General features: G+C 55.1%; 2 protein-coding genes across 2 annotated transcripts; both read right to left on the reverse strand.

Moving 5' to 3' along the window:
• Positions 1-327: 327 nt before the first annotated feature.
• On the reverse strand, positions 328-9,577 carry AGMAT (agmatinase). Its single transcript, XM_054394850.1, has 7 exons — positions 9,225-9,577; positions 8,891-9,093; positions 5,285-5,333; positions 4,970-5,165; positions 2,704-2,883; positions 507-591; positions 328-401 (listed from the first exon to the last, which is right to left on the reverse strand). Exons 1-7 carry the CDS (start codon positions 9,575-9,577, stop codon positions 328-330), a joined length of 1,140 nt encoding a protein of 379 aa, XP_054250825.1.
• A 5,723-nt stretch (positions 9,578-15,300) lies between these two features.
• Positions 15,301-27,807, reverse strand: PINK1 (PTEN induced kinase 1). The gene is made up of 8 exons (XM_054394930.1): positions 27,487-27,807; positions 25,909-26,175; positions 24,969-25,072; positions 22,665-22,847; positions 21,663-21,826; positions 19,630-19,757; positions 18,281-18,517; positions 15,301-16,462 (listed from the first exon to the last, which is right to left on the reverse strand). The coding sequence occupies exons 1-8, from the start codon at positions 27,805-27,807 to the stop codon at positions 16,202-16,204; spliced, it is 1,665 nt and encodes a 554-aa protein (XP_054250905.1). The 3' UTR covers positions 15,301-16,201.
• Positions 27,808-27,817: the final 10 nt, after the last annotated feature.

The following is a 27,817-nucleotide window of genomic DNA, read 5'->3' on the forward strand; positions in this document are numbered from 1 at the left end:
GAGATGTGGTGCTGAGGGCCATGGTCTAGCCCCAGCCTTGGCAGAGTCAGAGAATGGTTGGACTCAGTGTTCTTTAAGGTCTTTACCACCCAAACCAGGTCTGTGATTCTCTGGTTCTGCCTTTCCCAGACAACCTCCAGACACCAGCTCAAGGAGCTGTTCAGACCCAGCTGCTACCCACACCCTTCAAATTACCTTTTCCAGCAGGAAGAAAAAAAAAAAAAAAATGTCCTTTATTCCTCACTGCAAGGTCCCCATTCAGTGAAGAGGACAGGGAAAGGCTGGGCTGAGGTCAGAGCTGTCCCCTGAGGCAGGCAGGAGCTGCCCTCACAGTGTCCTCACGCCGGGGAGCACACAGAGCATCTCGAACAGCAGGTTTGCCCCCAGCAGGGCTGTGTTCCCTGAAAAGGGGGAAAAGGGGGAACAAAACCATGGAGGGCCAACCATGGTGGGTCACCAGCTCTGCCAGGCTGGCACACTGGACACTCAACCACCTTCAGACTCACCGGAGACGTCGTACATGGGGGCGACTTCCACGAGGTCACAGCCCACGATGTTCAGCCCTTTGCAGCCACGAATGATCTCCAAAGCCTTGGGAAAAACCAAACCAAACCAAGCAAAACCAACCCAACCCAAACCAACCCAACTCAACCCAACCTAACCCATCCCAACCCAACCCAACCCAACCCAACCTAACCAAACCAAACCAAACCAAAACAAAACAAACCAAGCAAAACCAACCCAACCCAACCCAACCTAACCCATCCCAACCCAACCCAACCCAACCCAACCTAACCAAACCAAACCAAACCAAAACAAACCAAACCAAGCAAAACCAACCCAACCCAACCCAAACCAAACCAACCTAACCCATCCCAGCCCAAACCAAATCAAACCAACCTAACCCAACCCAACCCAACCCAAACCAACCTAACCCATCCCAACCCAAACCAACCAAATCAACCCAAACCAAATCAACCTAACCCATCCCAACCCAAACCAAATCAACCTAACCCATCCCAACCCAATCCAAACCAACCTAACCCATCCCAACCCAACCCAAACCAACCTAACCCATCCCAACCCAACCCAAACCAACCTAACCCATCCCAACCCAATCCAAACCAACCTAACCCGTCCCAACCCAATCCAAACCAACCTAACCCATCCCAACCCAACCCAAACCAACCTAACCCATCCCAACCCAACCCAAACCAACCTAACCCATCCCAACCCAATCCAAACCAACCTAACCCATCCCAACCCAAACCAAATCAACCTAACCCATCCCAACCCAACCCAAACCAATCTAACCCATCCCAACCCAATCCAAACCAACCTAACCCATCCCAACCCAACCCAACCCATCCCAACCCAATCCAAACCAACCTAACCCATCCCAACCCAACCCAAACCAATCTAACCCATCCCAACCCAAACCAACCAAACCAAACCAACCTAACCCATCCCATCCCAACCCAACCCAACTCAAACCAACCCAAACCAACCCAACCCAACCCAACCCATCCCAACCCAACCCAACCCAACCAAACCAAACCAAGCAAAACCAACCCAACCCAAACCAACCTAACCCATCCCAACCCAAACCAAACCAAACCAACCTAACCCAACCCAAACCAAACCAACCTAACCCAACCCAACCCATCCCAACCCAACCCAATCCACCCAACCTAACCCAAACCAACCTAACCCATCCCAACCCAAACCAACCCAACCCAACCCAACCCAACCCAAACCAACCTAACCCATCCCAACCCAATCCAAACCAACCTAACCCATCCCAACCCAAACCAAATCAACCTAACCCATCCCAACCCAAACCAAACCAATCTAACCCATCCCAACCCAAACCAACCAAACCAAACCAACCTAACCCATCCCATCCCATCCCATCCCAACCCAACCCAACCCAAACCAACCCAACCCAACCCAACCCAACCTAACCCATCCCAACCCAACCCAACCAAACCAAACCAAGCAAAACCAACCCAACCCAACCCAACCTAACCCATCCCAACCTAAACCAAACCAAATCAACCTAACTCAACCCAAACCAACCCAAACCAAACCAAACTAACCTAACCCAACCCAAACCAACCTAACCCATCCCAACCCAAACCAACCCAACCCAACCCAACCAAACCAACCCAAGCCAAATCAACCTAACCCAACCCAACCCAACCCACCCAACCTAACCCAAACCAACCCAACCCAACCCAACCCAACCAAACCAAACCAACCCGACCCGATCTGGGATCAAGGAAGGGATCTGGAGTAGTGGGAATGGTGGAGGCTCTGCTTTACTCTTGTGCAGCTGGGGAACCCCAGCCTGTGCAGGCCAAATCACACTGGGTCAACACTTGATCTCCTCAGACCCACCACCAGATGCTCCCTGGCTCCCTTGGCTGGTGGCACCAACTCCTTTAAAGCCAACCCTGTCCTGGGCTGATGCCCAGCAGCAGGGGCAGGGAGGGGATTCTGCCCCTCTGCTGAGCTCCCCCCTGCAGCACTGGGGCAGCTCTGGAGTCCTCAGCACAGCACAGACAGGGATCTGCTGGAGCAGGGCCAGAGGAGGCCATGAAGCTGCTCAGAGGCTGTTTGATGTCGCTGTAGGGGCTCAGAAATCCCTCAGAGGTCCCCTCCAGCCCCTGTGAGGCTCTGAGCTGGGGCTGCCTGCGTTACCTGCCCGGGGGTCAGGCCGGCGACCTCCGGGGTGCCGGTGCCCGGGGCGTAGGCAGGGTCCAGCCCATCGATGTCGAAGCTGATGTACACTGGCTTGGCCCCCAGCTGCTTCCTCACCTCCACCATCAGTGGCACCAAGGACTTCCCCCAGCACTCCTCAGCTGGCACCACCCGGAAGCCCTGCGGGGGCACAGACAAGCAGGCAAATGGGAGCAGCCCCTGCCCTGGGGGGTTAAGTCCTCATCCCAGCGCCAAGCTGCACCTTGGAAGCAGCCTCCACTCATCCTCACTCTCTTGTGCTTCTCTCAGTGCAGCAGGAGCCTTTGTCCTGCAGCTTCTGGCGCAGGGCAAGGTGGAGAAGAAACATGGGAGCTGTCACAAGTGGAGTCCCCCCAGCTTACAATCACAGAATCAGTTAGGTTGGAAGAGGCCTTTAGAATCATAGAATCCTAGAATCAGTCAGGGTTGGAAGGGACCACAAGGAGCAGCCAGTTCCAACCCCCCTGCCATGGCCAGGGACACCCCTGGCTGGCCAGAGCCTCATCCAGCCTGGCTGCAAACACCTCCAGGGATGGAGCCTCAACCACCTCCCTGGACAACCCATTCCAGGCTCTCACCACTCTCATGGGCAAGAACTTCTTCCTCACATCCAGCCTGAATCTCCCCACTTCCAGCTTCATTCCATTCCCCCCAGTCCTGTCACTACTTGATAGCCTAAAAAGTCCCTCCCCAGCTTTCTTGTAGCCCTCTTCAGATCCTGGAAGGCCACAATAAGGTCTCCTCAGAGCCTTCTCTTCTCCAGCCTGAACAGCCCCAACTCTCTCAGTCTGTCCTCATAGCAGAGCTGCTCCAGCCCTCTGCTCATCCTCATGGCCCTTCTCTGGACACCTTCCAGCACCTCCAGATCCCTCTTGTAACAGAGGCTCCAGAACTGGATGCAATACTCCAGGTGGGGTCTCACCAGAGCTGAGCAGAGAGGGAGAATCACCTCCCTTGACCTGCTGGCCACACTAAGGTCATCCAGTCCAACCCTTCACCCAGCACTGCCAGGGCACCACTAAACCATGGCCCTCAGCACCACATCTCCACAGCTTTGAGACCCATCCAGGCATGGGGACTGCACCACTGGCCCTGGGCAGCCTGTTCCAGAACTTGGCAACCCTCTGGGGGAAGAAATTGTTCCTCATGTCCAGCCTGAACCTCCCCGGGGGCAACTTGAGGCCATGTCCTCTTCATCACTATTGGGCCCAACACTGTTTAATGTCTTCATAAATGATATGGCTGATGGGATCAGGTGTGCCCTGATGAAGTTTGCTCATGACCCCAGACTGAGTGGGGAACTGAGTGCTTCAGATGGTAAAGGCACCCTGCAGGAAGACCTGGATGGGCTGGAAAAGTGAGCTAAGAGGAAGGACATTGAGGTGCTGGAGTACATCCCAAGAAGGGTAAGGAAGCTGAAGGGTCTGGAGAACAGATCTGGTGAGGAGCAGCTGAGGGACCTGGGGGTGTCCAGGAGAAAAGGAGGCTGAGAGGAGACCTCATTGATCTCTACAGCTCCCTGAAAGGAGGTTGGAGCCAGGTGGGGGTTGGTCTCTTCTCCCTAGAGGGGACAGAAGGAAAGGAAATGGCCTGAAATTGTGCCAGGGAAGGTTTAGGTTGGACGTGAGTAACAATTTGTTTGCTGCAAAGAGTGGTCAGGCACTGGAACAGGCTGATCAAGCACTGGAACAGGCTGGTCAGGCACTGGAACAGACTGGTCAGGCACTGGAACAGGCTGGTCAAGCACTGGAACAGGCTGGTCAGGCACTGGAACAGGCTGGTCAGGCACTGGAACAGGCTGGTCAAGCACTGGAACAGACTGGTCAGGCACTGGAACAGGCTGATCAAGCACTGGAACAGACTGGTCAAGCACTGGAACAGGCTGATCAAGCACTGGAACAGGCTGATCAAGCACTGGAACAGACTGGTCAAGCACTGGAACAGGCTGCCCAGGCAGGTGGTGGAGTCACCATCTCTGGAAGCCTTCAAGAAACGTGTGGCCCTGGCACTTGGGGACATGTTTTGGTAGCCACAGTGGTGTTGGGCTGATGGTTTGATGTCAGAGGCTTTTTCCAACCCCAACAATTCCATCACTCCATGGACCAGATGATCCTTGAGGTCCCTTCCAACCTGAGACTCTACGATTCCATGACCCTGTGACAGTTTTTCCCTGCTGAAGGAGGGGAGGAGGCGCCGGGGGGTGTGGGTGGGGGCAGGCTGAGCTCACCTGCCGCCGGCTGTACTGGTAGGGGTCGGGATCGTAGGAGGAGCCGCGGATGCCGATCTGCACCACACGGCCGCAGTCCAGCAGCCCTTCCTCCACGCAGCGCCGGAATGGGCTCCCGTGGTAGATCTCCTCCCCCAGGGCTCTGTCTCCGGTGTCGGTGTGGGCGTCCACATGCACCAGCCCCACAGGACCGTGCCTGGATGGGGCCCTGTTAGTCCCCACCCGCTGCGGGATGGCGCTGCCTACCCCACGCACAGGCAGCAAAGCAGGAGCCTCGCCCAGCTCTTCCTACATCATCTCGGGGCAGAAACTTACTTCCGTGCCACAGCCTGCAAGATGGGGTAGGTGATGGTGTGATCTCCACCTGCAAGAGGACAGGGAGGAGGATGTACCACTGCAAGAGGTGCTCAGCACTCGTTGCCCACTCAGCAGGGACACCTCCAACTACAGCAGGCTGCCCAGGGCCACGTCGAGCCTGGCCTTGAATGCCTGCAGGAATGGGGCCTCAACTGCATGCCTGGGCAGCCTCTTCAAGCCTGAAGGAAGGGAAGATGAGGAGGGAGTTTGGCTGAGCAGGGAGCTGCCAGGGGCCTTAGGATGTGGTGGCACAGCAGGGAGCTGCCAGGATCCTTAGGATGCAGTGGCACAGCAGGGAGCTGCCAGGATCCTTAGGATGTGGTGGCACAGCAGGGAGCTGGAGGATCCTTAGGATGCGGTGGCACAGCAGGGAGCTGCCAGGATCCTTAGGATGTAGTGGCACAGCAGGGAGCTGCCAGGATCCTTAGGATGCGGTGGCACAGCAGGGAGCTGCCAGGATCCTTAGGATGCAGTGGCACAGCAGGGAGCTGCCAGGATCCTTAGGATGTGGTGGCACAGCAGGGAGCTGGAGGATCCTTAGGATGTGGTGGCACAGCAGGGAGCTGCCAGGATCCTTAGGATGTGGTGGCACAGCAGGGAGCTGCCAGGATCCTTAGGATGCAGTGGCACAGCAGGGAGCTGGAGGATCCTTAGGATGCAGTGGCACAGCAGGGAGCTGCCAGGATCCTTAGGATGTGGTGGCACAGCAGGGAGCTGCCAGGATCCTTAGGATGCAGTGGCACAGCAGGGAGCTGGAGGATCCTTAGGATGTGGTGGCACAGCAGGGAGCTGCCAGGATCCTTAGGATGCGGTGGCACAGCAGGGAGCTGGAGGATCCTTAGGATGTGGTGGCACAGCAGGGAGCTGCCAGGATCCTTAGGATGTGGTGGCACAGCAGGGAGCTGGAGGATCCTTAGGATGTGGTGGCACAGCAGGGAGCTGCCAGGATCCTTAGGATGTGGTGGCACAGCAGGGAGCTGCCAGGATCCTTAGGATGCGGTGGCACAGCAGGGAGCTGCCAGGATCCTTAGGATGCAGTGGCACAGCAGGGAGCTGCCAGGATCCTTAGGATGCGGTGGCACAGCAGGGAGCTGCCAGGGTCCTTAGGATGTAGTGGCACAGCAGGGAGCTGCCAGGGTCCTTAGGATGTAGTGGCACAGCAGGGAGCTGCCAGGATCCTTAGGATGTGGTGGCACAGCAGGGAGCTGCCAGGGTCCTTAGGATGTGGTGGCACAGCAGGGAGCTGCCAGGATCCTTAGGATGCAGTGGCACAGCAGGGAGCTGGAGGATCCTTAGGATGTGGTGGCACAGCAGGGAGCTGCCAGGATCCTTAGGATGTGGTGGCACAGCAGGGAGCTGGAGGATCCTTAGGATGTGGTGGCACAGCAGGGAGCTGCCAGGGTCCTTAGGACGTGGTGGCACAGCAGGGAGCTGCCAGGATCCTTAGGATGCAGTGGCACAGCAGGGAGCTGCCAGGATCCTTAGGATGCAGTGGCACAGCAGGGAGCTGCCAGGATCCTTAGGATGTGGTGGCACAGCAGGGAGCTGCCAGGATCCTTAGGATGCGGTGGCACAGCAGGGAGCTGCCAGGATCCTTAGGATGTGGTGGCACAGCAGGGAGCTGCCAGGATCCTTAGGATGCAGTGGCACAGCAGGGAGCTGCCAGGATCCTTAGGATGCAGTGGCACAGCAGGGAGCTGCCAGGATCCTTAGGATGTGGTGGCACAGCAGGGAGCTGGAGGATCCTTAGGATGCGGTGGCACAGCAGGGAGCTGCCAGGATCCTTAGGATGCGGTGGCACAGCAGGGAGCTGCCAGGATCCTTAGGATGTGGTGGCACAGCAGGGAGCTGCCAGGGTCCTTAGGATGCGGTGGCACAGCAGGGAGCTGCCAGGATCCTTAGGATGCAGTGGCACAGCAGGGAGCTGCCAGGGTCCTTAGGATGCGGTGGCACAGCAGGGAGCTGCCAGGATCCTTAGGATGTGGTGGCACAGCAGGGAGCTGCCAGGATCCTTAGGATGCGGTGGCACAGCAGGGAGCTGCCAGGGTCCTTAGGATGTGGTGGCACAGCAGGGAGCTGCCAGGATCCTTAGGATGTGGTGGCACAGCAGGGAGCTGCCAGGGTCCTTAGGATGCGGTGGCACAGCAGGGAGCTGGAGGATCCTTAGGATGCGGTGGCACAGCAGGGAGCTGGAGGATCCTTAGGATGTGGTGGCACAGCAGGGAGCTGCCAGGATCCTTAGGATGCGGTGGCACAGCAGGGAGCTGGAGGATCCTTAGGATGCGGTGGCACAGCAGGGAGCTGGAGGATCCTTAGGATGTGGTGGCACAGCAGGGAGCTGCCAGGATCCTTAGGATGTGGTGGCACAGCAGGGAGCTGCCAGGGTCCTTAGGATGTAGTGGCACAGCAGGGAGCTGGAGGATCCTTAGGATGTGGTGGCACAGCAGGGAGCTGCCAGGGTCCTTAGGATGCGGTGGCACAGCAGGGAGCTGCCAGGATCCTTAGGATGCAGTGGCACAGCAGGGAGCTGCCAGGGTCCTTAGGATGCAGTGGCACAGCAGGGAGCTGGAGGATCCTTAGGATGCAGTGGCACAGCAGGGAGCTGCCAGGATCCTTAGGATGTGGTGGCATAGCAGGGAGCTGGAGGATCCTTAGGATGCAGTGGCACAGCAGGGAGCTGCCAGGATCCTTAGGATGTGGTGGCATAGCAGGGAGCTGCCAGGGTCCTTAGGATGTGGTGGCACAGCAGGGAGCTGCCAGGATCCTTAGGATGTGGTGGCACAGCAGGGAGCTGCCAGGATCCTTAGGATGCAGTGGCACAGCAGGGAGCTGCCAGGATCCTTAGGATGTGGTGGCACAGCAGGGAGCTGCCAGGGTCCTTAGGATGTAGTGGCACAGCAGGGAGCTGGAGGATCCTTAGGATGTGGTGGCACAGCAGGGAGCTGCCAGGATCCTTAGGATGTAGTGGCACAGCAGGGAGCTGCCAGGATCCTTAGGATGCGGTGGCACAGCAGGGAGCTGCCAGGATCCTTAGGATGCGGTGGCACAGCAGGGAGCTGCCAGGATCCTTAGGATGCAGTGGCACAGCAGGGAGCTGCCAGGATCCTTAGGATGCGGTGGCACAGCAGGGAGCTGCCAGGATCCTTAGGATGTGGTGGCACAGCAGGGAGCTGCCAGGATCCTTAGGATGCAGTGGCACAGCAGGGAGCTGGAGGATCCTTAGGATGTGGTGGCACAGCAGGAAGCTGCCAGGATCCTTAGGATGCAGTGGCACAGCAGGGAGCTGCCAGGATCCTTAGGATGCAGTGGCACAGCAGGGAGCTGGAGGATCCTTAGGATGCAGTGGCACAGCAGGGAGCTGCCAGGATCCTTAGGATGCAGTGGCACAGCAGGGAGCTGCCAGGATCCTTAGGATGTGGTGGCACAGCAGGGAGCTGCCAGGGTCCTTAGGATGTAGTGGCACAGCAGGGAGCTGCCAGGATCCTTAGGATGTGGTGGCACAGCAGGGAGCTGCCAGGATCCTTAGGATGCAGTGGCACAGCAGGGAGCTGCCAGAGTCCTTACCCAAGGCGAGGGGCACGCAGCCAGAGGCCAGGATCTTCTGGAAGGCCTCCCGGATGAGGCGGCAGCTGTCAGGCAGGTTGTAGAGGTTGACGTTCACGTCCCCGATGTCAGCGACCCGCAGGCAGTCGAAGGGCGCCGCCCCGGTGCTGCCGTTGAACCTCCTCAGCATCGCCGACTCCGCCCGCAGCTGCCGAGGGCCGAACCTGGGGAGGCAGCGCGGCCGGGAAAAGCTGCCAGGCAGAGCCCCCCGTGCCACCCCCGTCCTGCCAGCCCCTCTGCCGCCGCAGCAGAGCCCTGCCGGCTGCCCAGAGCACGGCCCCGGGCCGCCCCTTACCTGGCTCCGGGCCGGTTGGACGTGCCGGTGTCCAGGGGGACGCCGATAAAAGCTGCATCCAGCCCCTCCGCGGAGCCCTCCACTGGCAGCTTCAGCATGGAGCAGACCCCTGCAGGCCGGGCCACGGAGAGGGCACTGGGGGGCACGTTGAACTGCGAGCCCCAGCGGTAAGGGGTCCTGTGCCCCAGGGCTGGGTGCTGCCCCATGGACACACCGGGGAGGGAGCTGGAGGCGGCCAGGAGGAGCGAGGACCACGGAGCATAGAGTGAGGTGGCCACAGAGAGCTGCCGAGCAGAGAGCTTGGCTGCCAGGGGCAGCAGCTGGCTGCAGGCAGCCCGGAGCAGGTGTCTCATCCTGCCCCACGGGCTCCAACTCTGTGCCCACAGGGAGTGGAGCTGCAGCCTGTCCCACCCCACCTCGGCAGGGAGCCAGCTGCCTCTGCCATGCCCCTGACCACTCTCCCCGTGGTTCAAAGGGCAGTTGGACACCCTGCTGCTCCAGGAAGGGCAAAGCTTTGGCTCAAGCCTTGTGTTTCCCCTCCTGGCCACCCTTTTCCCCCCTGGAAAACACCAGGAAGAAATGCAACAGCAAGGGGCTTCAGCTTGTCAAAAAACCCCAGGAGACTGCCCAAGGATTAGTGCTGAGCCATCAGAGAATCACGGAATCATTTAGGTTGGAAAAGACCTTTAAGCTCACAAAATCCTGGGAATGCTGCAGTTCTTCTCCCCTTGGGCATCTGCAGAAGCCAGGCAGCATGTGCTGCATTATACTATTAAACTGTGCTCCTTTCAAAGCCCCCAGAATGCTGAAGAATCACAAAAACCTCTCATGAATGACAGGCAGGCAGTGAAAGGAAACAAAGAAACAGCCCAGCCTCAGCAGAACCTCTGAGAGAAAAAAGCAAGCCAAGGAGAAGCAGCAAGAGGGACGTGGTGGTGCTGTGGGAGAAGCAGTTCAGGCCAGAGGGATGAAATGAGCTGGCTCTCAGGGGAAGCAAGTTTCCAAAGCCTGGAGTGAAGCAGCATGGCTCAAACCCTGCTTGATTACTGATGGCACAACATGGAATCATGCTCCAGCTGCTCACTCTGACTCTTACTTGTGCAGGGATAAACCAGGGAGGAAAAATCAAGGGGAACAGGAAAAAAAAATCCCAGACAACAAAATAACCAAAGGGTATGTCCAGAGCAGAAAGCTGCTCCACACAGGTTATGTTCACAGCAGAAAGCTGCTCCACACAGGTTACGTTCAGGGCAGAAAGCTGCTCCACACAGGTTATGTTCACAGCAGAAAGCTGCTCCACACAGGTTACGTTCAGAGCAGAAAGCTGCTCCACACAGGTTATGTTCACAGCAGAAAGCTGCTCCACACAGGTTATGTTCAGGGCAGAAAGCTGCTCCACACAGGTTATGTTCAGAGCAGAAAGCTGCTCCACACAGGTTATGTTCAGAGCAGAAAGCTGCTCCACACAGGTTATGTTCAGAGCAGAAAGCTGCTCCACACAGGTTATGTTCAGGGCAGAAAGCTGCTCCACACAGGTTATGTTCAGAGCAGAAAGCTGCTCCACACAGGTTATGTTCAGAGCAGAAAGCTGCTCCACACAGGTTATGTTCAGGGCAGAAAGCTGCTCCACACAGGTTATGTTCAGAGCAGAAAGCTGCTCCACACAGGCTATGTTCAGAGTAGAAAGCTGCTCCACACAGGTTATGTTCACAGCAGAAAGCTGCTCCACACAGGTTATGTTCAGAGCAGAAAGCTGCTCCACACAGGTTATGTTCAGGGCAGAAAGCTGCTCCACACAGGTTATGTTCAGAGCAGAAAGCTGCTCCACACAGGTTATGTTCACAGCAGAAAGCTGCTCCACACAGGTTATGTTCAGGGCAGAAAGCTGCTCCACACAGGTTATGTTCAGAGCAGAAAGCTGCTCCACACAGGCTATGTTCAGAGTAGAAAGCTGCTCCACACAGGTTATGTTCAGGGCAGAAAGCTGCTCCACACAGGTTATGTTCAGAGCAGAAAGCTGCTCCACACAGGTTATGTTCAGAGCAGAAAGCTGCTCCACACAGGTTATGATCACAGCAGAAAGCTGCTCCACACAGGTTATGTTGAGAGCAGAAAGCTGCTCCACACAGGTTATGTTCAGAGCAGAAAGCTGCTCCACACAGGTTATGTTCAGAGCAGAAAGCTGCTCCACACAGGTTATGTTCAGAGCAGAAAGCTGCTCCACACAGGTTATGTTCAGAGTAGAAAGCTGCTCCACACAGGTTATGTTCAGAGCAGAAAGCTGCTCCACACAGGTTATGTTCACAGCAGAAAGCTGCTCCACACAGGTTATGTTGAGAGCAGAAAGCTGCTCCACACAGGTTATGTTCAGAGCAGAAAGCTGCTCCACACAGGTTATGTTGAGAGCAGAAAGCTGCTCCACACAGGTTATGTTCACAGCAGAAAGCTGCTCCACACAGGTTATGTTGAGAGCAGAAAGCTGCTCCACACAGGTTATGTTCAGAGTAGAAAGCTGCTCCACACAGGTTATGTTCAGAGTAGAAAGCTGCTCCACACAGGTTATGTTCACAGCAGAAAGCTGCTCCACACAGGTTATGTTCAGAGCAGAAAGCTGCTCCACACAGGTTATGTTCACAGCAGAAAGCTGCTCCACACAGGTTATGTTCACAGCAGAAAGCTGCTCCACACAGGTTATGTTCACAGCAGAAAGCTGCTCCACACAGGTTATGTTCAGAGTAGAAAGCTGCTCCACACAGGTTATGTTCAGGGCAGAAAGCTGCTCCACACAGGTTATGTTCAGAGCAGAAAGCTGCTCCACACAGGTTATGTTCAGGGCAGAAAGCTGCTCCACACAGGTTATGTTCAGAGCAGAAAGCTGCTCCACACAGGTTATGTTCAGGGCAGAAAGCTGCTCCACACAGGTTATGTTCAGAGCAGAAAGCTGCTCCACACAGGTTATGTTCAGAGCTGCTCCACGAGTCAGAAAGCTGCTCCACACAGGTTATGATCATAGCAGAAAGCTGCTCCACACAGGTTATGTTCAGAGTAGAAAGCTGCTCCACACAGGTTATGATCACAGCAGAAAGCTGCTCCACACAGGTTATGTTCACAGCAGAAAGCTGCTCCACACAGGTTATGTTCACAGCAGAAAGCTGCTCCACACAGGTTATGTTCAGAGCAGAAAGCTGCTCCACACAGGTTATGTTCAGAGCAGAAAGCTGCTCCACACAGGTTATGTTCAGAGCAGAAAGCTACTCCACACAGGTTATGTTCAGAGCAGAAAGCTGCTCCACACAGGTTATGTTCACAGCAGAAAGCTGCTCCACACAGGTTATGTTCACAGCAGAAAGCTGCTCCACACAGGTTATGTTCAGAGCAGAAAGCTGCTCCACACAGGTTATGATCATAGCAGAAAGCTGCTCCACACAGGTTATGTTCAGAGTAGAAAGCTGCTCCACACAGGTTATGTTCAGAGCAGAAAGCTGCTCCACACAGGTTATGTTCAGAGCAGAAAGCTGCTCCACACAGGTTATGTTCAGAGTAGAAAGCTGCTCCACACAGGTTATGATCACAGCAGAAAGCTGCTCCACACAGGTTATGTTCAGAGCAGAAAGCTGCTCCACACAGGTTATGTTCACAGCAGAAAGCTGCTCCACACAGGTTATGTTCAGAGTAGAAAGCTGCTCCACACAGGTTATGTTGAGAGCAGAAAGCTGCTCCACACAGGTTATGTTCACAGCAGAAAGCTGCTCCACACAGGTTATGTTCACAGCAGAAAGCTGCTCCACACAGGTTATGTTCAGAGCAGAAAGCTGCTCCACACAGGTTATGTTCAGGGCAGAAAGCTGCTCCACACAGGTTATGTTCACAGCAGAAAGCTGCTCCACACAGGTTATGTTCAGGACAGAAAGCTGCTCCACACAGGTTATGTTCAGAGCAGAAAGCTGCTCCACACAGGTTATGTTCAGAGTAGAAAGCTGCTCCACACAGGTTATGTTCAGAGTAGAAAGCTGCTCCACACAGGTTATGATCACGGCAGAAAGCTGCTCCACACAGGTTATGTTCAGAGTAGAAAGCTGCTCCACACAGGTTATGTTCACAGCAGAAAGCTGCTCCACACAGGTTATGTTCAGAGTAGAAAGCTGCTCCACACAGGTTATGTTCAGAGCAGAAAGCTGCTCCACACAGGTTATGTTCAGAGCAGAAAGCTGCTCCACACAGGTTATGATCACAGCAGAAAGCTGCTCCACACAGGTTATGTTCAGAGCAGAAAGCTGCTCCACACAGGTTATGTTCACAGCAGAAAGCTGCTCCACACAGGTTATGTTCAGAGCAGAAAGCTGCTCCACACAGGTTATGTTCAGAGCAGAAAGCTGCTCCACACAGGTTATGTTCACAGCAGAAAGCTGCTCCACACAGGTTATGTTCAGGGCAGAAAGCTGCTCCACACAGGTTATGTTCAGAGCAGAAAGCTGCTCCACACAGGTTATGTTCACAGCAGAAAGCTGCTCCACACAGGTTATGTTCACAGCAGAAAGCTGCTCCACACAGGTTATGTTCACAGCAGAAAGCTGCTCCACACAGGTTATGATCACGGCAGAAAGCTGCTCCACACAGGTTATGTTCAGAGCAGAAAGCTGCTCCACACAGGTTATGTTCAGAGCAGAAAGCTGCTCCACACAGGTTATGTTCAGAGCAGAAAGCTGCTCCACACAGGGGCTTGGCCATGGGCTGTGTGTGGATTCCACACCCTGTGCTGCAGGGACAAGGAAGCACTCAGCCTGCCAGGGGAGCTCCATCTTGCTGTGCTAACTGAAGGAGTGAGGTCAGAGAGGGAGCTACCAGAGAAGCAACAGCATTTCCTCTTCAAAAAGCTCCAGAGACACTGTGTCACCTGCTGCCCTCACTGCCAGACAGTGCAGAGCTGACAGGAGAGCTCCCACCCAAATCCAAGGCTGCAATCCCAGCTGGAACCCTGCTGCAAGAGCTCAGCACCTAAGAAACAGCAGCAGCAGCTTGTTAGGGGCAGAGCAAGATTTCAGTTATTTTTTTCTGCAGCTTTCCCCCCCCCAAGAGCTCATTTTGTGCAATTCCCCAGGCTCAGTGCTCTGCACTGAGGTCTCTTTACAGCCACAGCAGCCTCCTGGGTTCACAGCCAGAAGGGGAGTACAAACCAGGCACATCCACAAGGAAAAGTCCATTCCTCTTCAGGAAACTTCACTTGGAGCAATGAAGTAGTGTTTTAAGAATCACAGAACTGTCAGGGTTGGAAGGGAGCTCAAGGCTCAGCCAGTTCCAACCCCCCTGCCATGGGCAGGGACACCTCACACCACAGCAGGTTGCTCACAGCCACATCCAGCCTGGCTGCAAAAACCTCCAGGGATGAGGCTTCCACCACCTCCCTGGGCAACCTGTGCCAGTCTCTCACCACCCTCCTGGGGAAGAATTTCTTCCTAACATCCAATCTGAATCTCCCCATTTCTAGTTTTGCTCCATCCCCCCAGTCCTATCACTCCCTGACACCCTCCAAAGTCCCTCCCCAGCTTTCTTGGAGCCCCCTTCAGATCCTGCAAGGCCACAAGAAGGTCTCCTGGGAGCCTTCTCCTCTCCAGACTGCACAACCCCAACTCTCTCAGGCTGTCTCCAGAGCAGAGCAGCTCCAGCCCTCTGCTCATCCTCGTGGCCCTTCTCTGGACACCTTCCAGCACCTCCAGATCCTTCCTGGAACAGAGGCTCCAGAACTGGATCCAGTGCTCCAGCTGTGGTCTCAGCAGAGTGGAGCAGAGGGGCAGAATCCCCTCCCTGGCCCTGCTGGCCACACTTCTGCTGCTGCAGCCCAGGCTCTGCTTGGCTCTCTGGGCTGCAAGTGCTCACTGCTGGCTCCTGCTGAGCTTCTCCTCCCCCAGCACCCCCAAGGCCTTTTCTTCAGGGCTGCTCTCCAGCCAGTCCCTGCCCAGCCTCTATCAGTGTCTGGGATTGCCCCCAAGCAGGGCAGCATTGCCCCCACTGCTCCACAGCCTTCAGTCTGGACATGATGAAAAGAGATTCTTAAAGAAGCCACTCAGCAGCAGAGCTTCATCTTCAGTTTACTGTGCAACAGACATAAATGTTCCCCCCCACACACACACACCAAGTTGTCTAAACACAGTAACAGACACAAAAATAAACCACAGGATGTTTTCACAAACATGCTTCTTGTTGGTCAAACATCACTGCCTCCTGCCCTCCCTCACCAAGGGCTGAACAGGAGAAAGAGGTGAGGAGCATCACTCTGAACTCCTCCAGCAGGCCAACCTCCACCTCACCTGCAGTTATCATCCCTAAGTGGGCACAGCCTGACTGTGGGAGCAGTCACTGCACAGCTGTGATGGGAAAAAAGGAATCCAAGTGGGCTCTTGAGTTCCAAATGCCTTCACCATTCTGTGTTGGATGTCTCATGCTGCAGCACTGTGAGCTCCTGCTGCTCACATTACCAGGCAGCACCTCACCAGCAGGAGGCTTTGGGGCTGTTATTTTAGGGCAAGGCCTGCTTGTGGCTGCAGAAGATCATCTGGAGATGCCCACTGGGGGGCTCCTTAAGATTGCACCATCCCTTTGTCAGCTTGGCCTTCTCAGTCTACTGTTCAAAGCCCTGTGAAGAGCAGCCAGCCAGTGCCTCCTCTCACCCCTTCCTCTGACAGGGGACCTCCTTCAGCCCACACATGACTTCAGGATTAACTTCAGAACTCCCACGTGTGACCAAACCCAACCACATCACCTCAGGACACCTGCAAGGTGCTCACACCATCAGAGTGATGCAGCAAGAAGGCTTCCTCTAGCAGGGAGAGGAAAAGCAGAGGCTACTAATGGTGGCTAGGGAGAAACTCAAGCTCTTAACCCAGTCTGCTGCCCTAAAAGCTCTAAGGGGGTTCCAGCAGACAGAAAAGATTCCTATGTGCTTTTCAAGTGCTGTTCATCTACCACATGTTGATGAGGCTTCACCCAGACCTGCTTCTCCAGGCCAGCAACAGGAAGATTGCTGCCCAGAGGTCTTCATACTCCAGGTTTGCCAAGAAGCACATCTTCAGTTTGGTTTCTACCAGGGTTTTATCCACCAGTCTGTTCATGAGCAAAGCAGCTGCAGACTGGCAGAGGAGCCAGGAGACCATCTGGTCAGGTTTCAGGGTCTGGGAGGCCAGAACCTTCTCACCCCAGAGGCTGAGGTGAAGCACATTAGCAGCAACTCTGGCAGACAGCCTCTGCAAAGGGAAGGAGAGGAGAGATGAGCTGAGGTCACATCACTTGTGTGCAACACCTCCACTGCCAAAAGTACTCCAGGCCTCCTCTGAGCCACCACAGAGTGCCTGTGAAGCACAGAATGGGTTGGGTTGGAAGGGACCTGAAAGCTCATCCAGTTCCAACCCCCTGCCATGGGCAGGGACAGCTCCCACCAGCCCAGCTTGCTCAAGGCCTCATCCAGCCTGGCCTTGAACACTTCCAGGGAGGAGCCATCCACCACCACCCTGGGCAACCTGTTCCAGTGCTTCCCCACCCTCACTGGAAAGAATTTCTTCCTCATCTCCAGTCTAAATCTCCCCTGCTCCAGTTTCAATCCATTCCCCCTCATCCTATCACTACAAATCCTTGTAAAAATTCCCTCCCCAGCCTTCTTGCAGTCCACTGCAGGTACTGGAAGGCTGCTCCCTTTGATTCTAAAGCTCTTTGTGAGCACTAGTATCAGGGAACTGCAGGTAACCCCCCAGATCAAGGTCCAGTTCCTAACACAAACAGCCACTGAAATCCCTGAAACTCTTCAGTGAGAGGTCACAAAGACCTTCTGTTTGTCTTTGATCACTATCTGGCCTGCAGGGATATCTGGATGGCAGCCCTGCACCCACAGCCCTGAGGTGAAATGTTCTGAAATAATCACAGAATGGGAGGGGTTGGAAGGGACCTCCAGAGATCACTGAGTCCAACCCCCCTGCCAGAGCAGGATCACCCAGGGCAGGTCACACAGGAACACATCCTGGTGGGTTTGGAAAGTCTCCAGAGAAGGAGACTCCACAACCTCTCTGGGCAGCCTGCTCCAGGACTCCAGCACCCTCACCACAAAGTTTTTCCTCAAGTTGAGGTGGAACTTGCTAGGTTCCAGCTTATTCCCATTGTTCCTTGTCCTATCACTGGGCAGCACTGAGAAGAGCCTGGCACCTTCATCCTGGCACCCCCATCCTGACCCCTGCATCCTGGCACCCTCATCCTGACCCCTGCATCCTGGCACCTTCATCCTCACCACCTCATCCTGGCACCCCCATCCTGACCCCTGCATCCTGGCACCCCCATCCTGACCCCTGCATCCTGGCACCCCCATCCTGACCCCTGCATCCTGGCACCCTCATCCTGACCCCTGCATCCTGGCACCCTCATCCTGGCCCCTGCATCCTGGCACCCCCATCCTGACCCCTGCATCCTGGCACCCCCATCCTGACCCCTGCATCCTGGCACCCCCATCCTGACCCCTGCATCCTGGCACCCCCATCCTGACCCCTGCATCCTGGCACCCTCATCCAGAGCCCCTCATCCTGGCACTTTCATCCTGACCCCCTCATCCTGGCACCCACCCCTCACCTATTGATAGACATTGATCAGATCCCCTCTCAGCCTTCTCTTCTCCAGACTCAACACCCCAGGGCTCAGAGTCTTTCCTCACAGGTGAAATTCTCAAGTCCCTTCATCATCTACAGACAATATTAGAATCACAGAATGGGTTGGGTTGGAAGGGACCTCAAAGTTCCAACCCCCTGCCATGGGCAGGGACACCTTCCCCCAGCCCAGGCTGCTCAAGACCTCATCCAACCTGGCCTTGAACACCTCCAGGGAGGAGACAGCCACAACCTCCCTGGGAAACCTGTTCCAGTGTCTCCCCACCCTCACTGGAAAGAATTTCCTCCTCATCTCCAATCTCAATCTCCCCTCCTCAAGCTTCAATCCATCTCTCCCTCATCCTATCACCACAAACCCTTGCCAAAAAGTCCCTCCCCAGCTCTCCTGAAGCCCCCCCTCTTCCAGACAAACCTCACCTTGTTGGGATCCCTCAGAAGCAGCATCTTGACCACTTGTTTCACCTCCAGGGGCACGTGGTGGGGCAGGCTGGGCAGCTGGTCCTCATGGTAACTCCTGCTCTCCAGGGAGGAGTCCCCATGGCCATAGAAGGGATTGGCCAGGCCCAGGATCTCGTAGGCCATGGCTCCAACAGCCCAAGCATCAGCTTTGCTGTAGTTGATCACCTTGCCTGGGCCTGGTGATGCTGTGATCACCTGTCCCAGAGATGGAGGTGTTCACACATAGAATGATAGAATCAGCCAGGTTGGAAGAGACCTCCAAGATCATCCAGTCCAACCTATCCCCCAGCCCTATCCAATCAACCAGACCATGGCACTAAGAGCCTCCTCCAGGCTGCTCTTGAACATCTCCAGGGATGATGACTCCACCACCTTCCTGGGCAGCACAGTCCAATGGGCAATCACTCTCTCTGTGAAGAACTTCCTCCTAATCTCCAGCCCAGACCTCCCCTGGCACAGTTTGAGACTGTCCCCTCGTTCTGCTGCTGGTTGCCTGGAAGTAGAGACCAACCCCCACCTGGCTACAACCTCCCCTCAGGTAGCTGTAGACAGCAATGAGGTCTCCCCTGAGCCTCCTCTTCTCCAGGCTAAACATCCCCAGCTCCCTCAGCCTCTCCTCACAGGCCTGTGCTCCGGACCCCTCACCAGCCTTGTTGCCCTTCTGGACACCTTCCACTACCTCAACATCTCTCTTGAATTGAGGAGCCCAGAACTGGACACAGCACTCAAGGTGTGTCCTGACCAGTGCTGAGCACAGGGCAAGAATAACCTCCCTTGTCCTGCTGGCCACACCATTCCTGATCCAGGCCAGGATGCCATTGGCTCTCCTGGCCACCTGGGCACACTGCTGGTTCATGTTCAGCTACTCTCACCCAGCACCCCCAGGTCCCTCTCTGCCTGGCTGCTCTCAGCCACTCTGTCCCCAGCCTGTAGCACTGCATGGGGTTGTTGTGGCCAAACTGCAGAACCCTGCACTTAGCCTTGTTCAATCTCATCCCATTGGCCTCTGCCCACCCAGCCAGCCTGGCAAGGTGCCTCTGCAGGGCCCTCCTAACTTCCAACAGATCCACACCTGCTCCTAACTTGGTGTCACCTGCAAACTTACTGATGCTGGACTCAATCCAGCTCATCAATAAAGATATTGATCAGGATGGGGCCCAGCACTGCTCCCTGGGGGACACCACTGGTGACTGGCTGCCAGCTGGATGTGGCACCACTCACCACCACTCTCTGGGCCCAGCCCTCCAGGCAGTTCTTGACCCACACAGAGCTGCAGCATGGGGTCAAAGGCAGGGGGAAGGGTTTACCTCGGGTGCCATGAGGCAGCCGTTGCCGCCCCGGTCCACGTAGGCGCTGCTGAAAGGCAGCCTCAGGCCAATGCTGTCATCTGCCAGGCAGCAGCCAAAGTCTGTGATCACCAGCCAGGGGCAGCCAGCTGAGGGCAACAAGGAGAGCAAAGTCAGTGCTTGGTGTGGGAGGACCTGGCTGGAGAGACAGCAGAGAGTCTTTTTGGATCAGTGTCTGTAGCGGCAGGACCACGCAGTGCTCTCCTGCGTCCCCTCTGTGCTCCAGCTGAAACCACACCTCTGCTACAGCAGAGCTTCCTCTGCACTCCACAGGATGGGGACCTTCAGAGGTCCAACCTCTCCCCAGTGAACATGGCCAGAAGGGCAAGAGAGGACTTACTGCCCCCCTTGGCTCTGCTCTGCTCAGACCTCACCTCCAATCCTGCCTCCAGTTCTGCTGTCCCCAGCAGGAGAAGGACACAGAGCTGCTGGAGAGAGTCCAGAGGAGGTCACAGAGATGATCCAAGGGCTGGAGCAGCTCTACTGTGAGCACAGGCTGAGGGAGCTGGGGGTGTGCAGCCTGGAGAGGAGAAGACTCCAGGGGGACCTTAGAGCCTTCCAATAGCTGAAGGGATCCTGCAGGAAGGCTGCAGAGGGACTTTTCATCAGGGTGTCTGCGACAGGCCAAGGGGGAATGGTTTGAAGCTGATGGAGAGCAGGGTTGGAGTGGAGCTGAGCAAGAAGTTCTTCAGTACAAGGGTGGTGAGACACTAGAACAGGCTGCCCAGGGAGGCTGTGGATGCCTCCTCCCTGGAGTTGCTCAAAGCCAGGCTGGATGAGGCCTTGAGCAGCTGAGTCTAGCTGAGAGGTGTCCCTGCCCATGGCAGGAGGGTTGGAGCAGATGATCTCTGAGGTCCCTTCCAACCTGAGCCATTCTAGGATTCTATGGATCCTGGGACACCAGTGCAGGCAGATGAAACAGACTCTGAGAGGGGAAGTCCAGGTGGAGGTCAGGGTCTGCTGAGGGGCAGCCATGCACATTGTGCTTCTCAGCATCAGAGAACCACAGAATGCTTTGGGTTGGAAGGGACCTTTAGAGCTCATCCTGTCCAACCCCCTGCAGCCAGCAGGGACACCTCCAGCTAGAGCAGGTTGCTCAAAGCAGCCTGGTCTTGAACACTTCCAGGGAAAGAGGTATGAAGGAGGAATATTTTTTATTTCCCCCCCCCTTTGTTTTTATCTACAGCAGAAGCTATTGGCACATGGATATCTGCTGAGCTACAGCAAAGGGCTGGAGGAACTCTGCAGTCCTGCTGGCAAGTTGAACATTGCAAAGCAGAATCATTGCTTCTCTAGGCTCCCATCTGGAAAAATCAATGCCTTAGATCATTCCTAACTGCATTCAGGATGGCTCCAGAGCAGCTCTGCCTTCATGAAAAGCAGGATGGTGTTAGCATCATTGAAAATCCTCCTGGGCTGCTGTACCAGGACTTTTAATTACCCAGATCTGGCTGCCTGCCATTGTTTCCTGCCCATTTACACCTTAATTATGCTGAAAACCAGCTCAGGTAATTAAAATCTCAATTAGAGGAAGGCTGACAGGAGAAAACGAGCTGAGGAGAGGGAATGGATTGAAGCTTGAGGAGGGCAGATTTAGACTGGAGATGAGGAAGAAATTCTTTAGAGTGAGGGTGGGGAGACACTGGAGCAGGATGCCCAGGGAGGTTGTGGTTCAAGAGCAGGCTGGATGAGGCCTTGAGCAAGCTGGGCTGGTGGGAGGTGTCCCTGCCCATGGCAGGGGGGTTGGAACTGGCTGATCTTTATGGTCCCTTCCAACCCAACCCATTCTGTGGCTCCACAAGTCTATGACAATGCTGCTTTGGGCTTTAGCTCTGTCGTTTCCCTTGCCTTCCAGCTGCTGTTTCACCACCAAGAGGGAGGATTTTATGACCCACTCCACGCCATGTGGCTACCCAGAAGATGACAGAGCCAAGACCTTGGAGCAGAGGCACCCCCAGACCCTCACCCACCCCTTGATGTGGTCATCTACCTACCAGAATCAAATTCAACCAGGATGTTGTCAGACTTCAGGTCCCTGTGTGCTATTCCGTGCCGGACGAGGTGGTCCACACCTTCCAACAGCTGGAGAATCATCATGGTGGAGAGACAGACATCTGGACTGTTCTCCCTCAGATACTCACGCAGGGTGCAGGGATAACTAGTCAGGAGAAGGGGAAAAATCTTGGAATTAGCACCCTGGAAGCTTATCCCTTGTGGTTCAAGCTCAGTTGAAGCTGCCCGGGGGACACACAGCATGCTTGCACGTGCCAAATTCTTCCTGACCTCCACCACAGGACCTCCACTCCCCACCTGCTGGACTCAAATCCTCTGTTTTGCAACAGCAACCCCTGAAATTTCAGTGCCTTCACCTGAGTTTGATGACTGCAAATAAAAGCAAGCCTCTTGGAGAGCCTGGTGAGGGGGTCCCAGGTATCCAGCGGGCACACTCTTGACAAGGTTTATTACCCTGGTGGTTGTGTTTTGCATGGAAGAGGAGGCAGATTAGTAATGCAGGGCATACAGGAGGTGTGCTGATGAGGAGAAAGAAGATCCTCCTGAAGCACAGAGAGGACAGAGGACTTCTCCAGACAGAGGCAGAACAAGGGTGGGAAACAGAAGGTGCTTTTATGTCAGTGCCACAGCAATACCCACTCCAAACTAAACTCCAGCTGAGGGCACCAGGCACTAAGAAGGCTCATTATGGATTCTGCTCTCTGTTCAGACAAGTGGTGAAGCTCAGGCCTGCAAGGGCAGACAAACGGGGACAAGCTCCACCATCTCTTACTGGAATTATTTCAAGGAACAGCTTGTCCTCCCTGTCAAACAAGAGTTAACATCCCAAGGACTTGGAACAGGCCTCAGGAGGCATTTCCAAGGCCGTGCTGTGCTTTTTTTCTGGCAGCAGCCCAGGCCAGAGCTGTGCAAGGAATCGTGGAGCAGCAGAACACACAGTCCCAAGGAGCCCAAGTCCCTTGAACAGGCTTCTCTCCACCTACTTCTTCATCACCAAGAAGAGGGTACGGCTGTGGCCGATGCCTGTGGGGTTCAGGCTGAGTGGAAGCACATCAGGGTAGTCTGCAAAGGCTCCAGGCAGCAGGGGCACTGAGGACGTGAAGGCTCGGATCACCTGGATGATGTTGGGATGAGGCTGCAGCTTCTTCCTCCCCAGGACAGGTTTTCTGTGCAGATGAAGAGATATCACAGATGACATCCAGCCCAACCCCTCTGCAGTCAGCAGGGACATCCTGCACTAGATCAGGTTGCCCGGAGTCTTGACAAGCCTCACCTTGGCTATCTCCAGGGATGGAGCCTCAACTATCTGCCTGGGCAACCTGTCCCAGGGTTGCACCAGCCTCATGGTAAAGAATTTGTTCCTAACATCCAATCTACATCTGCTCTGCCCTCATTTCAGTGGCCTTTCAATATCTGAAGGGGGCCTACAGGAAAGCTGGGGAGGGACTTTTTAGGATCTCAGGGAGTGACAGGACTGGGGGGGATGGAGTAGAGCTGGAAGTGGGGAGATTCAGACTGGACATGAGGAAGAAGTTCTTCCCCATGAGAGTGGTGAGAGCCTGGAATGGGTTGTGCAGGGAGGTGGTTGAGGCTCCATCCCTGGAGGTGTTTCAGGCCAAGCTGGATGAGGCTCTGGCCAGCCTGCTGTAGTGTGAGGTGTCCCTGCCCATGGCAGGGGGGTTGGAACTGGCTGATCCTTGTGGTCTCTTCCAACCCTGACTGATTCTAGGATTCTATATCCCCTCACCCTATCACTGCAGGCCTTTGGAAGAGTCCCTTTGCAGCCTTCTTGGAGGCCCCCTTCAGGTGTTCCCTGGTGGTGGGGAGCAAACGAGACTCAAATCAGTATTTGATCAGTGACCAAACCAGCACCTGATCAGTGACAAATCGGGGATCGATCAGTGACAAATCGGGGATCGATCAGTGACAAATCGGGGATCGATCAGTGACAAATCGGGGATCAATCAGTTTAGGGCAGGGATTGATCAGCATCTGATCGGTGACAAATAGGGGATCGATCGGTGACAAATCGGGGATCGATCGGTGACAAAAATCAGCATTTGATCAGTGACAAATCGGGGATCGATCGGTGACAAAAATCAGCATTTGATCAGTGACAAATCGGGGATCGATCGGTGACAAAATCAGCATTTGATCAGTGACAAATCGGGGATCGATCGGTGACAAAATCAGCATTTGATCGGTGACAAATCGGGGATCGATCGGTGACAAAATCAGCATTTGATCGGTGACAAATCGGGGATCGATCGGTGACAAAATCAGCATTTGATCGGTGACAAATCGGGGATCGATCGGTGACAAAAATCAGCATTTGATCAGTGACAAATCGGGGGTCGATCGGTGACAAAATCAGCATTTGATCACTGACAAATCGGGGATCGATCGGTGACAAAATCAGCATTTGATCAGTGACAAATCGGGGATCGATCGGTGACAAAATCAGCATTTGATCAGTGACAAATCGGGGATCGATCGGTGACAAAATCAGCATTTGATCAGTGACAAATCGGGGATCGATCGGTGACAAAATCAGCATTTGATCGGTGACAAATTGGGGATCGATCGGTGACAAAATCAGCATTTGATCGGTGACAAATCGGGGATCGATCGGTGACAAAATCAGGGACTGATCGGTGACAAATCGGGGATCGATCGGTGACAAAATCAGCATTTGATCAGTGACAAATCGGGGATCGATCGGTGACAAAATCAGCATTTGATCAGTGACAAATCGGGGGTCGATCGGTGACAAAATCAGCATTTGATCAGTGACAAATCGGGGATCGATCGGTGACAAAATCAGCATTTGATCAGTGACAAATCGGGGGTCGATCGGTGACAAATCGGGGGTCGATCGGTGACAAAATCAGCATTTGATCGGGGATCGATCAGGGATCGATCAGTGACAGATCGGGGATCCATCGGCGACAGATCGGGGATCCATCGGCGACAGATCGGGGATCGATCGGCTTAGGGCTGGGTGCTAGGTTGGACTAGATGATCTTGGAGGTCTCTTCCAACCTGGTTGATTCTATGATTCTAAATCAGGGACTGATCAGTGACAAATCAGGGACTGATCAGTGACAAATCAGGGACTGATCAGTGACAAATCAGGGACTGATCAGTGACAAATCAGTCTTGGATCAGTGTCTGGTCTCCTAACCGTGCTGGACGAAAAACCCACCAGAGAAAAATCCATCCCTGCCTGCTGTTTGAGGTGTGGGTGACCTGAGTGTGCCACCCCTGCAGCAGCACCACTTCCATACCTGCAGCCAGAGACAGCTCCATATTCTCCAGCTAAGGCAAGTCCCGTGGCTGGAACCAGCTCCTGGCCCATGGCATCAAGGATGGCTTCAGAGGATGAACCAGCCTGCAACAGCAGTGACACAGCAGCTTGGCTGCAGCTCTAAAAGCAGCCAGCCCTGACACACTCTCAGAGCAGACAATCCAGACCATAGAATTGTTTTGGGTTGGAAAAGGCCTCTAAGGTCATCCAGTGCAACCATCAGCCCAACCCCACCATGGCCACAGGTTGCTTGAACACCTCCAGGGATGGGGACTCCACCACCTCCCTGGGCAGCCTGTGCCAAGACCTGACCAATCTTATAGGAAAGAAAATTTTCCTAATCTCCAACCTAAACCTCCCCTGGTGCAATTTCAGGCCATCTCCTCTCACTCTATCACCTGATAGTAAGGAGAAGGAGACCAAGCCCCACCTGGCTCCAGCTTCCTTTCAGGGAGGTGTAGAGAGCCAGAAGTTCTCCCCTCAGCCTCCTTTTCTCCAGGCTGAACACCCACAGGTTCCTCAGCTGCTCCTCCCCAGCCCTGTTCTCCAGACCCTTCTCCAGCTTTGTTGCCCTTCTCTGGACAAGTTTCAGCCCCTCAAATGTCCTTCTTGGAGTGAGAGACCCAGACCTGACCCCAGTACTCAGTGTGTGGCCTCACCAGTGGCCAGGACAGGGGGACAATCCCTGCCCTGCTCCTGCTGGTCATGCCACTGCTGATCCAAGCCAGGATGCTGGCAGCTTTCTCAGCCACCTAGGCACACACTGGCTCATGTTCAGTCACCCAGCACCACCTCTATCAACATCCCTACTCTGCCAAGCTCATCAGGCACTAGATAATTAATGCTGTCAACACTTCAGCATCAAACCTTCCAGCCAGACCCTCCCAGTCAGACAAGGAGATGAAGAACCAACCCCTTACCGAGATGTTCCACATCATTTTGATAGCCAAGGGAAAAGCTCCTTTTGGTTGGTGCTTCACTACAGGCTCCTCTTCAGCTGAGCCACCACCTGGCTGCCCCTGCCCTGCCAGCTGAGCAGGAGAGAAGGGAATGGCTGCTTCATAGACAGCAGCACTACAGCCCTTCCCAATGGGCTGCCCAATCAGATACTCCTCCAGCTTGAAGCCCTGCCAACGGGAGGAGCTCAGGGGATCCTTCTGGGGCTTGTTCTTTCCCACAAACACTGTCTGGAAACAAGAAGAAAAGACAATTAAAACCCTGCTCAATCACTCAACAGCTTCCCCATGAAGAACTCTCTCACTGTTTAAGCAGCATTACCCCTCCCACTGGGTTGGTCCAACCTGAAAGCCACCATCAGGTTCAAATTGCTGTAACCACAGGGGAAAATAATTGGCAGTCCTGTGTGGGTTTTGGCTGAAATCAATCAGTTTTTAGCAGAAGAGGGCTTTGCAAGGGTGCTGTAGGTGCACATGACAAAGAGGAATGGGAAAGGGAGGCCTTTGCTAATCCAGAACTTGTGTTGTGCAAAGAGGAGTCTAAGTAGATGATGTCTATCAGAGATGCAGTGCTACACTTTGCTCCCTCTCCATAAATAAATCAGAAAAGAAAAAAAAAAAAAGGAAATCCACTCAAGAGCCACAACTGATGGAAAAACAATGCCCTGAACTTTTGTGTAGTATGGTTGGATTAGTTCAAGGGAGAGTGAATCCATGACAGGAGCAAGCTGGGGGAGGAAATCAGGAGAGACAAGAGAAAACAAAACACAAGAGGGCTGTGCTCCAATTTAACCACAGCATTCACCATCCTACAGGTGTGGACCAATATAAACCAGTGGGTTTCTTCAGGAGCTACAACCCCAAGGCACCAGTTGCTATCCAAGGGGTAAAAGGATACAGATTCAGGGACAGTGGAAAGGAGAAGACACCAATCTAACTCCTCAGTGAGGGCAGTGAGGAGAAAGCATCTCAAGAAACATCAGGAAAAGGCAGAACCTCCACAGAATGTGACAGGTGCAGGTCAGTAAGCCAGGTGACAGCTGGCTCTGAACACCAAAGCTCTATTTATAGCCATGAAGTATGTCCTCAGTGCCCTGCCAGCACAGCCTGACCCAGCCCCACAGGCCTCAAATCAGCCCCGGGGAGAGGGGATGGAGCTGGGGGCTCAACCTGAACATCCTGGGACACAGGACCCCCATCATAAGGGTCCTGACCCTCTCCCTTTGTAGGGTGGCCAGGGGCCAAGAGGCTGCCCACAATGAAGGCCCCTCTGGTACCTGCTTTAGGGTGCTGAGGAGCTACTTACCAAGAGCCTTCCCCAACATCCTTTTTTTGGGGTGAAAGAGAGGAGTCTCCTGCTTTGGAGAACGTGCCTGCGGGCTGCTCACAGCCATCCCACCATCTTTGGGGGAACACGGGGAGGATGTCTGAGGGGGTCCCCACAGCAAGGCCACCCCCTCACCTTCACTGCAGGTGCCCGAGGCTCTCCCCGTAGGCATTCCCATGCCCTGGGCGCCCGCAGCAGCCAGCCCCGAGCCTCACCTGGATGTGCCGACAGGCCGCCTCAGCCCGCCGCTGCTCCTCCAGCCGCGGCTCCACCAGCCCCAGCGCCATGGCCAGCGCCAGGCAGACTCCTCCGCCGCCGCCTCCTCGCCGCGCCACGGCCGCTAGCCCGCGGGCGGGCCCACGAAAGAAGAGAAGGCGGCAGGCGGCCGGCAGCCAGGACAGCCATGGTCGGGACTGCGGGAGCTGGGGCGGCGGAGCGGGCCGGGGGTCGAGCCGGGGCTCGGGGCGGGGGGCGCGGGCCAAGCGGCAGCGCGGCAGCAGGCGCAGGGCCCGAGCCAGCAGTAGCCGAACCGCCATGATGGTAACG

Source organism: Indicator indicator, chromosome 32, assembly GCF_027791375.1.
Source record: "Indicator indicator isolate 239-I01 chromosome 32, UM_Iind_1.1, whole genome shotgun sequence".
Taxonomy (NCBI): domain Eukaryota; kingdom Metazoa; phylum Chordata; class Aves; order Piciformes; family Indicatoridae; genus Indicator; species Indicator indicator.

What these genes read in the sequence shown, in the direction of transcription:
- AGMAT (XM_054394850.1), bottom strand. Translation starts at nt 9,577, where the DNA reads ATGAGACACCTGCTCCGGGCTGCCTGCAGCCAGCTGCTGCCCCTGGCA. An exon ending in CCGGCCTGACCCCCGGGCAG is followed by an intron (nt 592 to 2,703) that starts GTAACGCAGGCA and finishes GTTTTTCCCAAG; the next exon opens with GCTTTGGAGATCATTCGTGG. An exon ending in CCCCATGTACGACGTCTCCG is followed by an intron (nt 402 to 506) that starts GTGAGTCTGAAG and finishes CCCCCTTTTCAG; the next exon opens with GGAACACAGCCCTGCTGGGG.
- PINK1 (XM_054394930.1), bottom strand. Translation starts at nt 27,807, where the DNA reads ATGGCGGTTCGGCTACTGCTGGCTCGGGCCCTGCGCCTGCTGCCGCGC. An exon ending in CGGCCTGTCGGCACATCCAG is followed by an intron (nt 26,176 to 27,486) that starts GTGAGGCTCGGG and finishes TCTTGTTTCCAG; the next exon opens with ACAGTGTTTGTGGGAAAGAA. An exon ending in CTCTTCTTGGTGATGAAGAA is followed by an intron (nt 21,827 to 22,664) that starts GTAGGTGGAGAG and finishes TCTCCTGACTAG; the next exon opens with TTATCCCTGCACCCTGCGTG.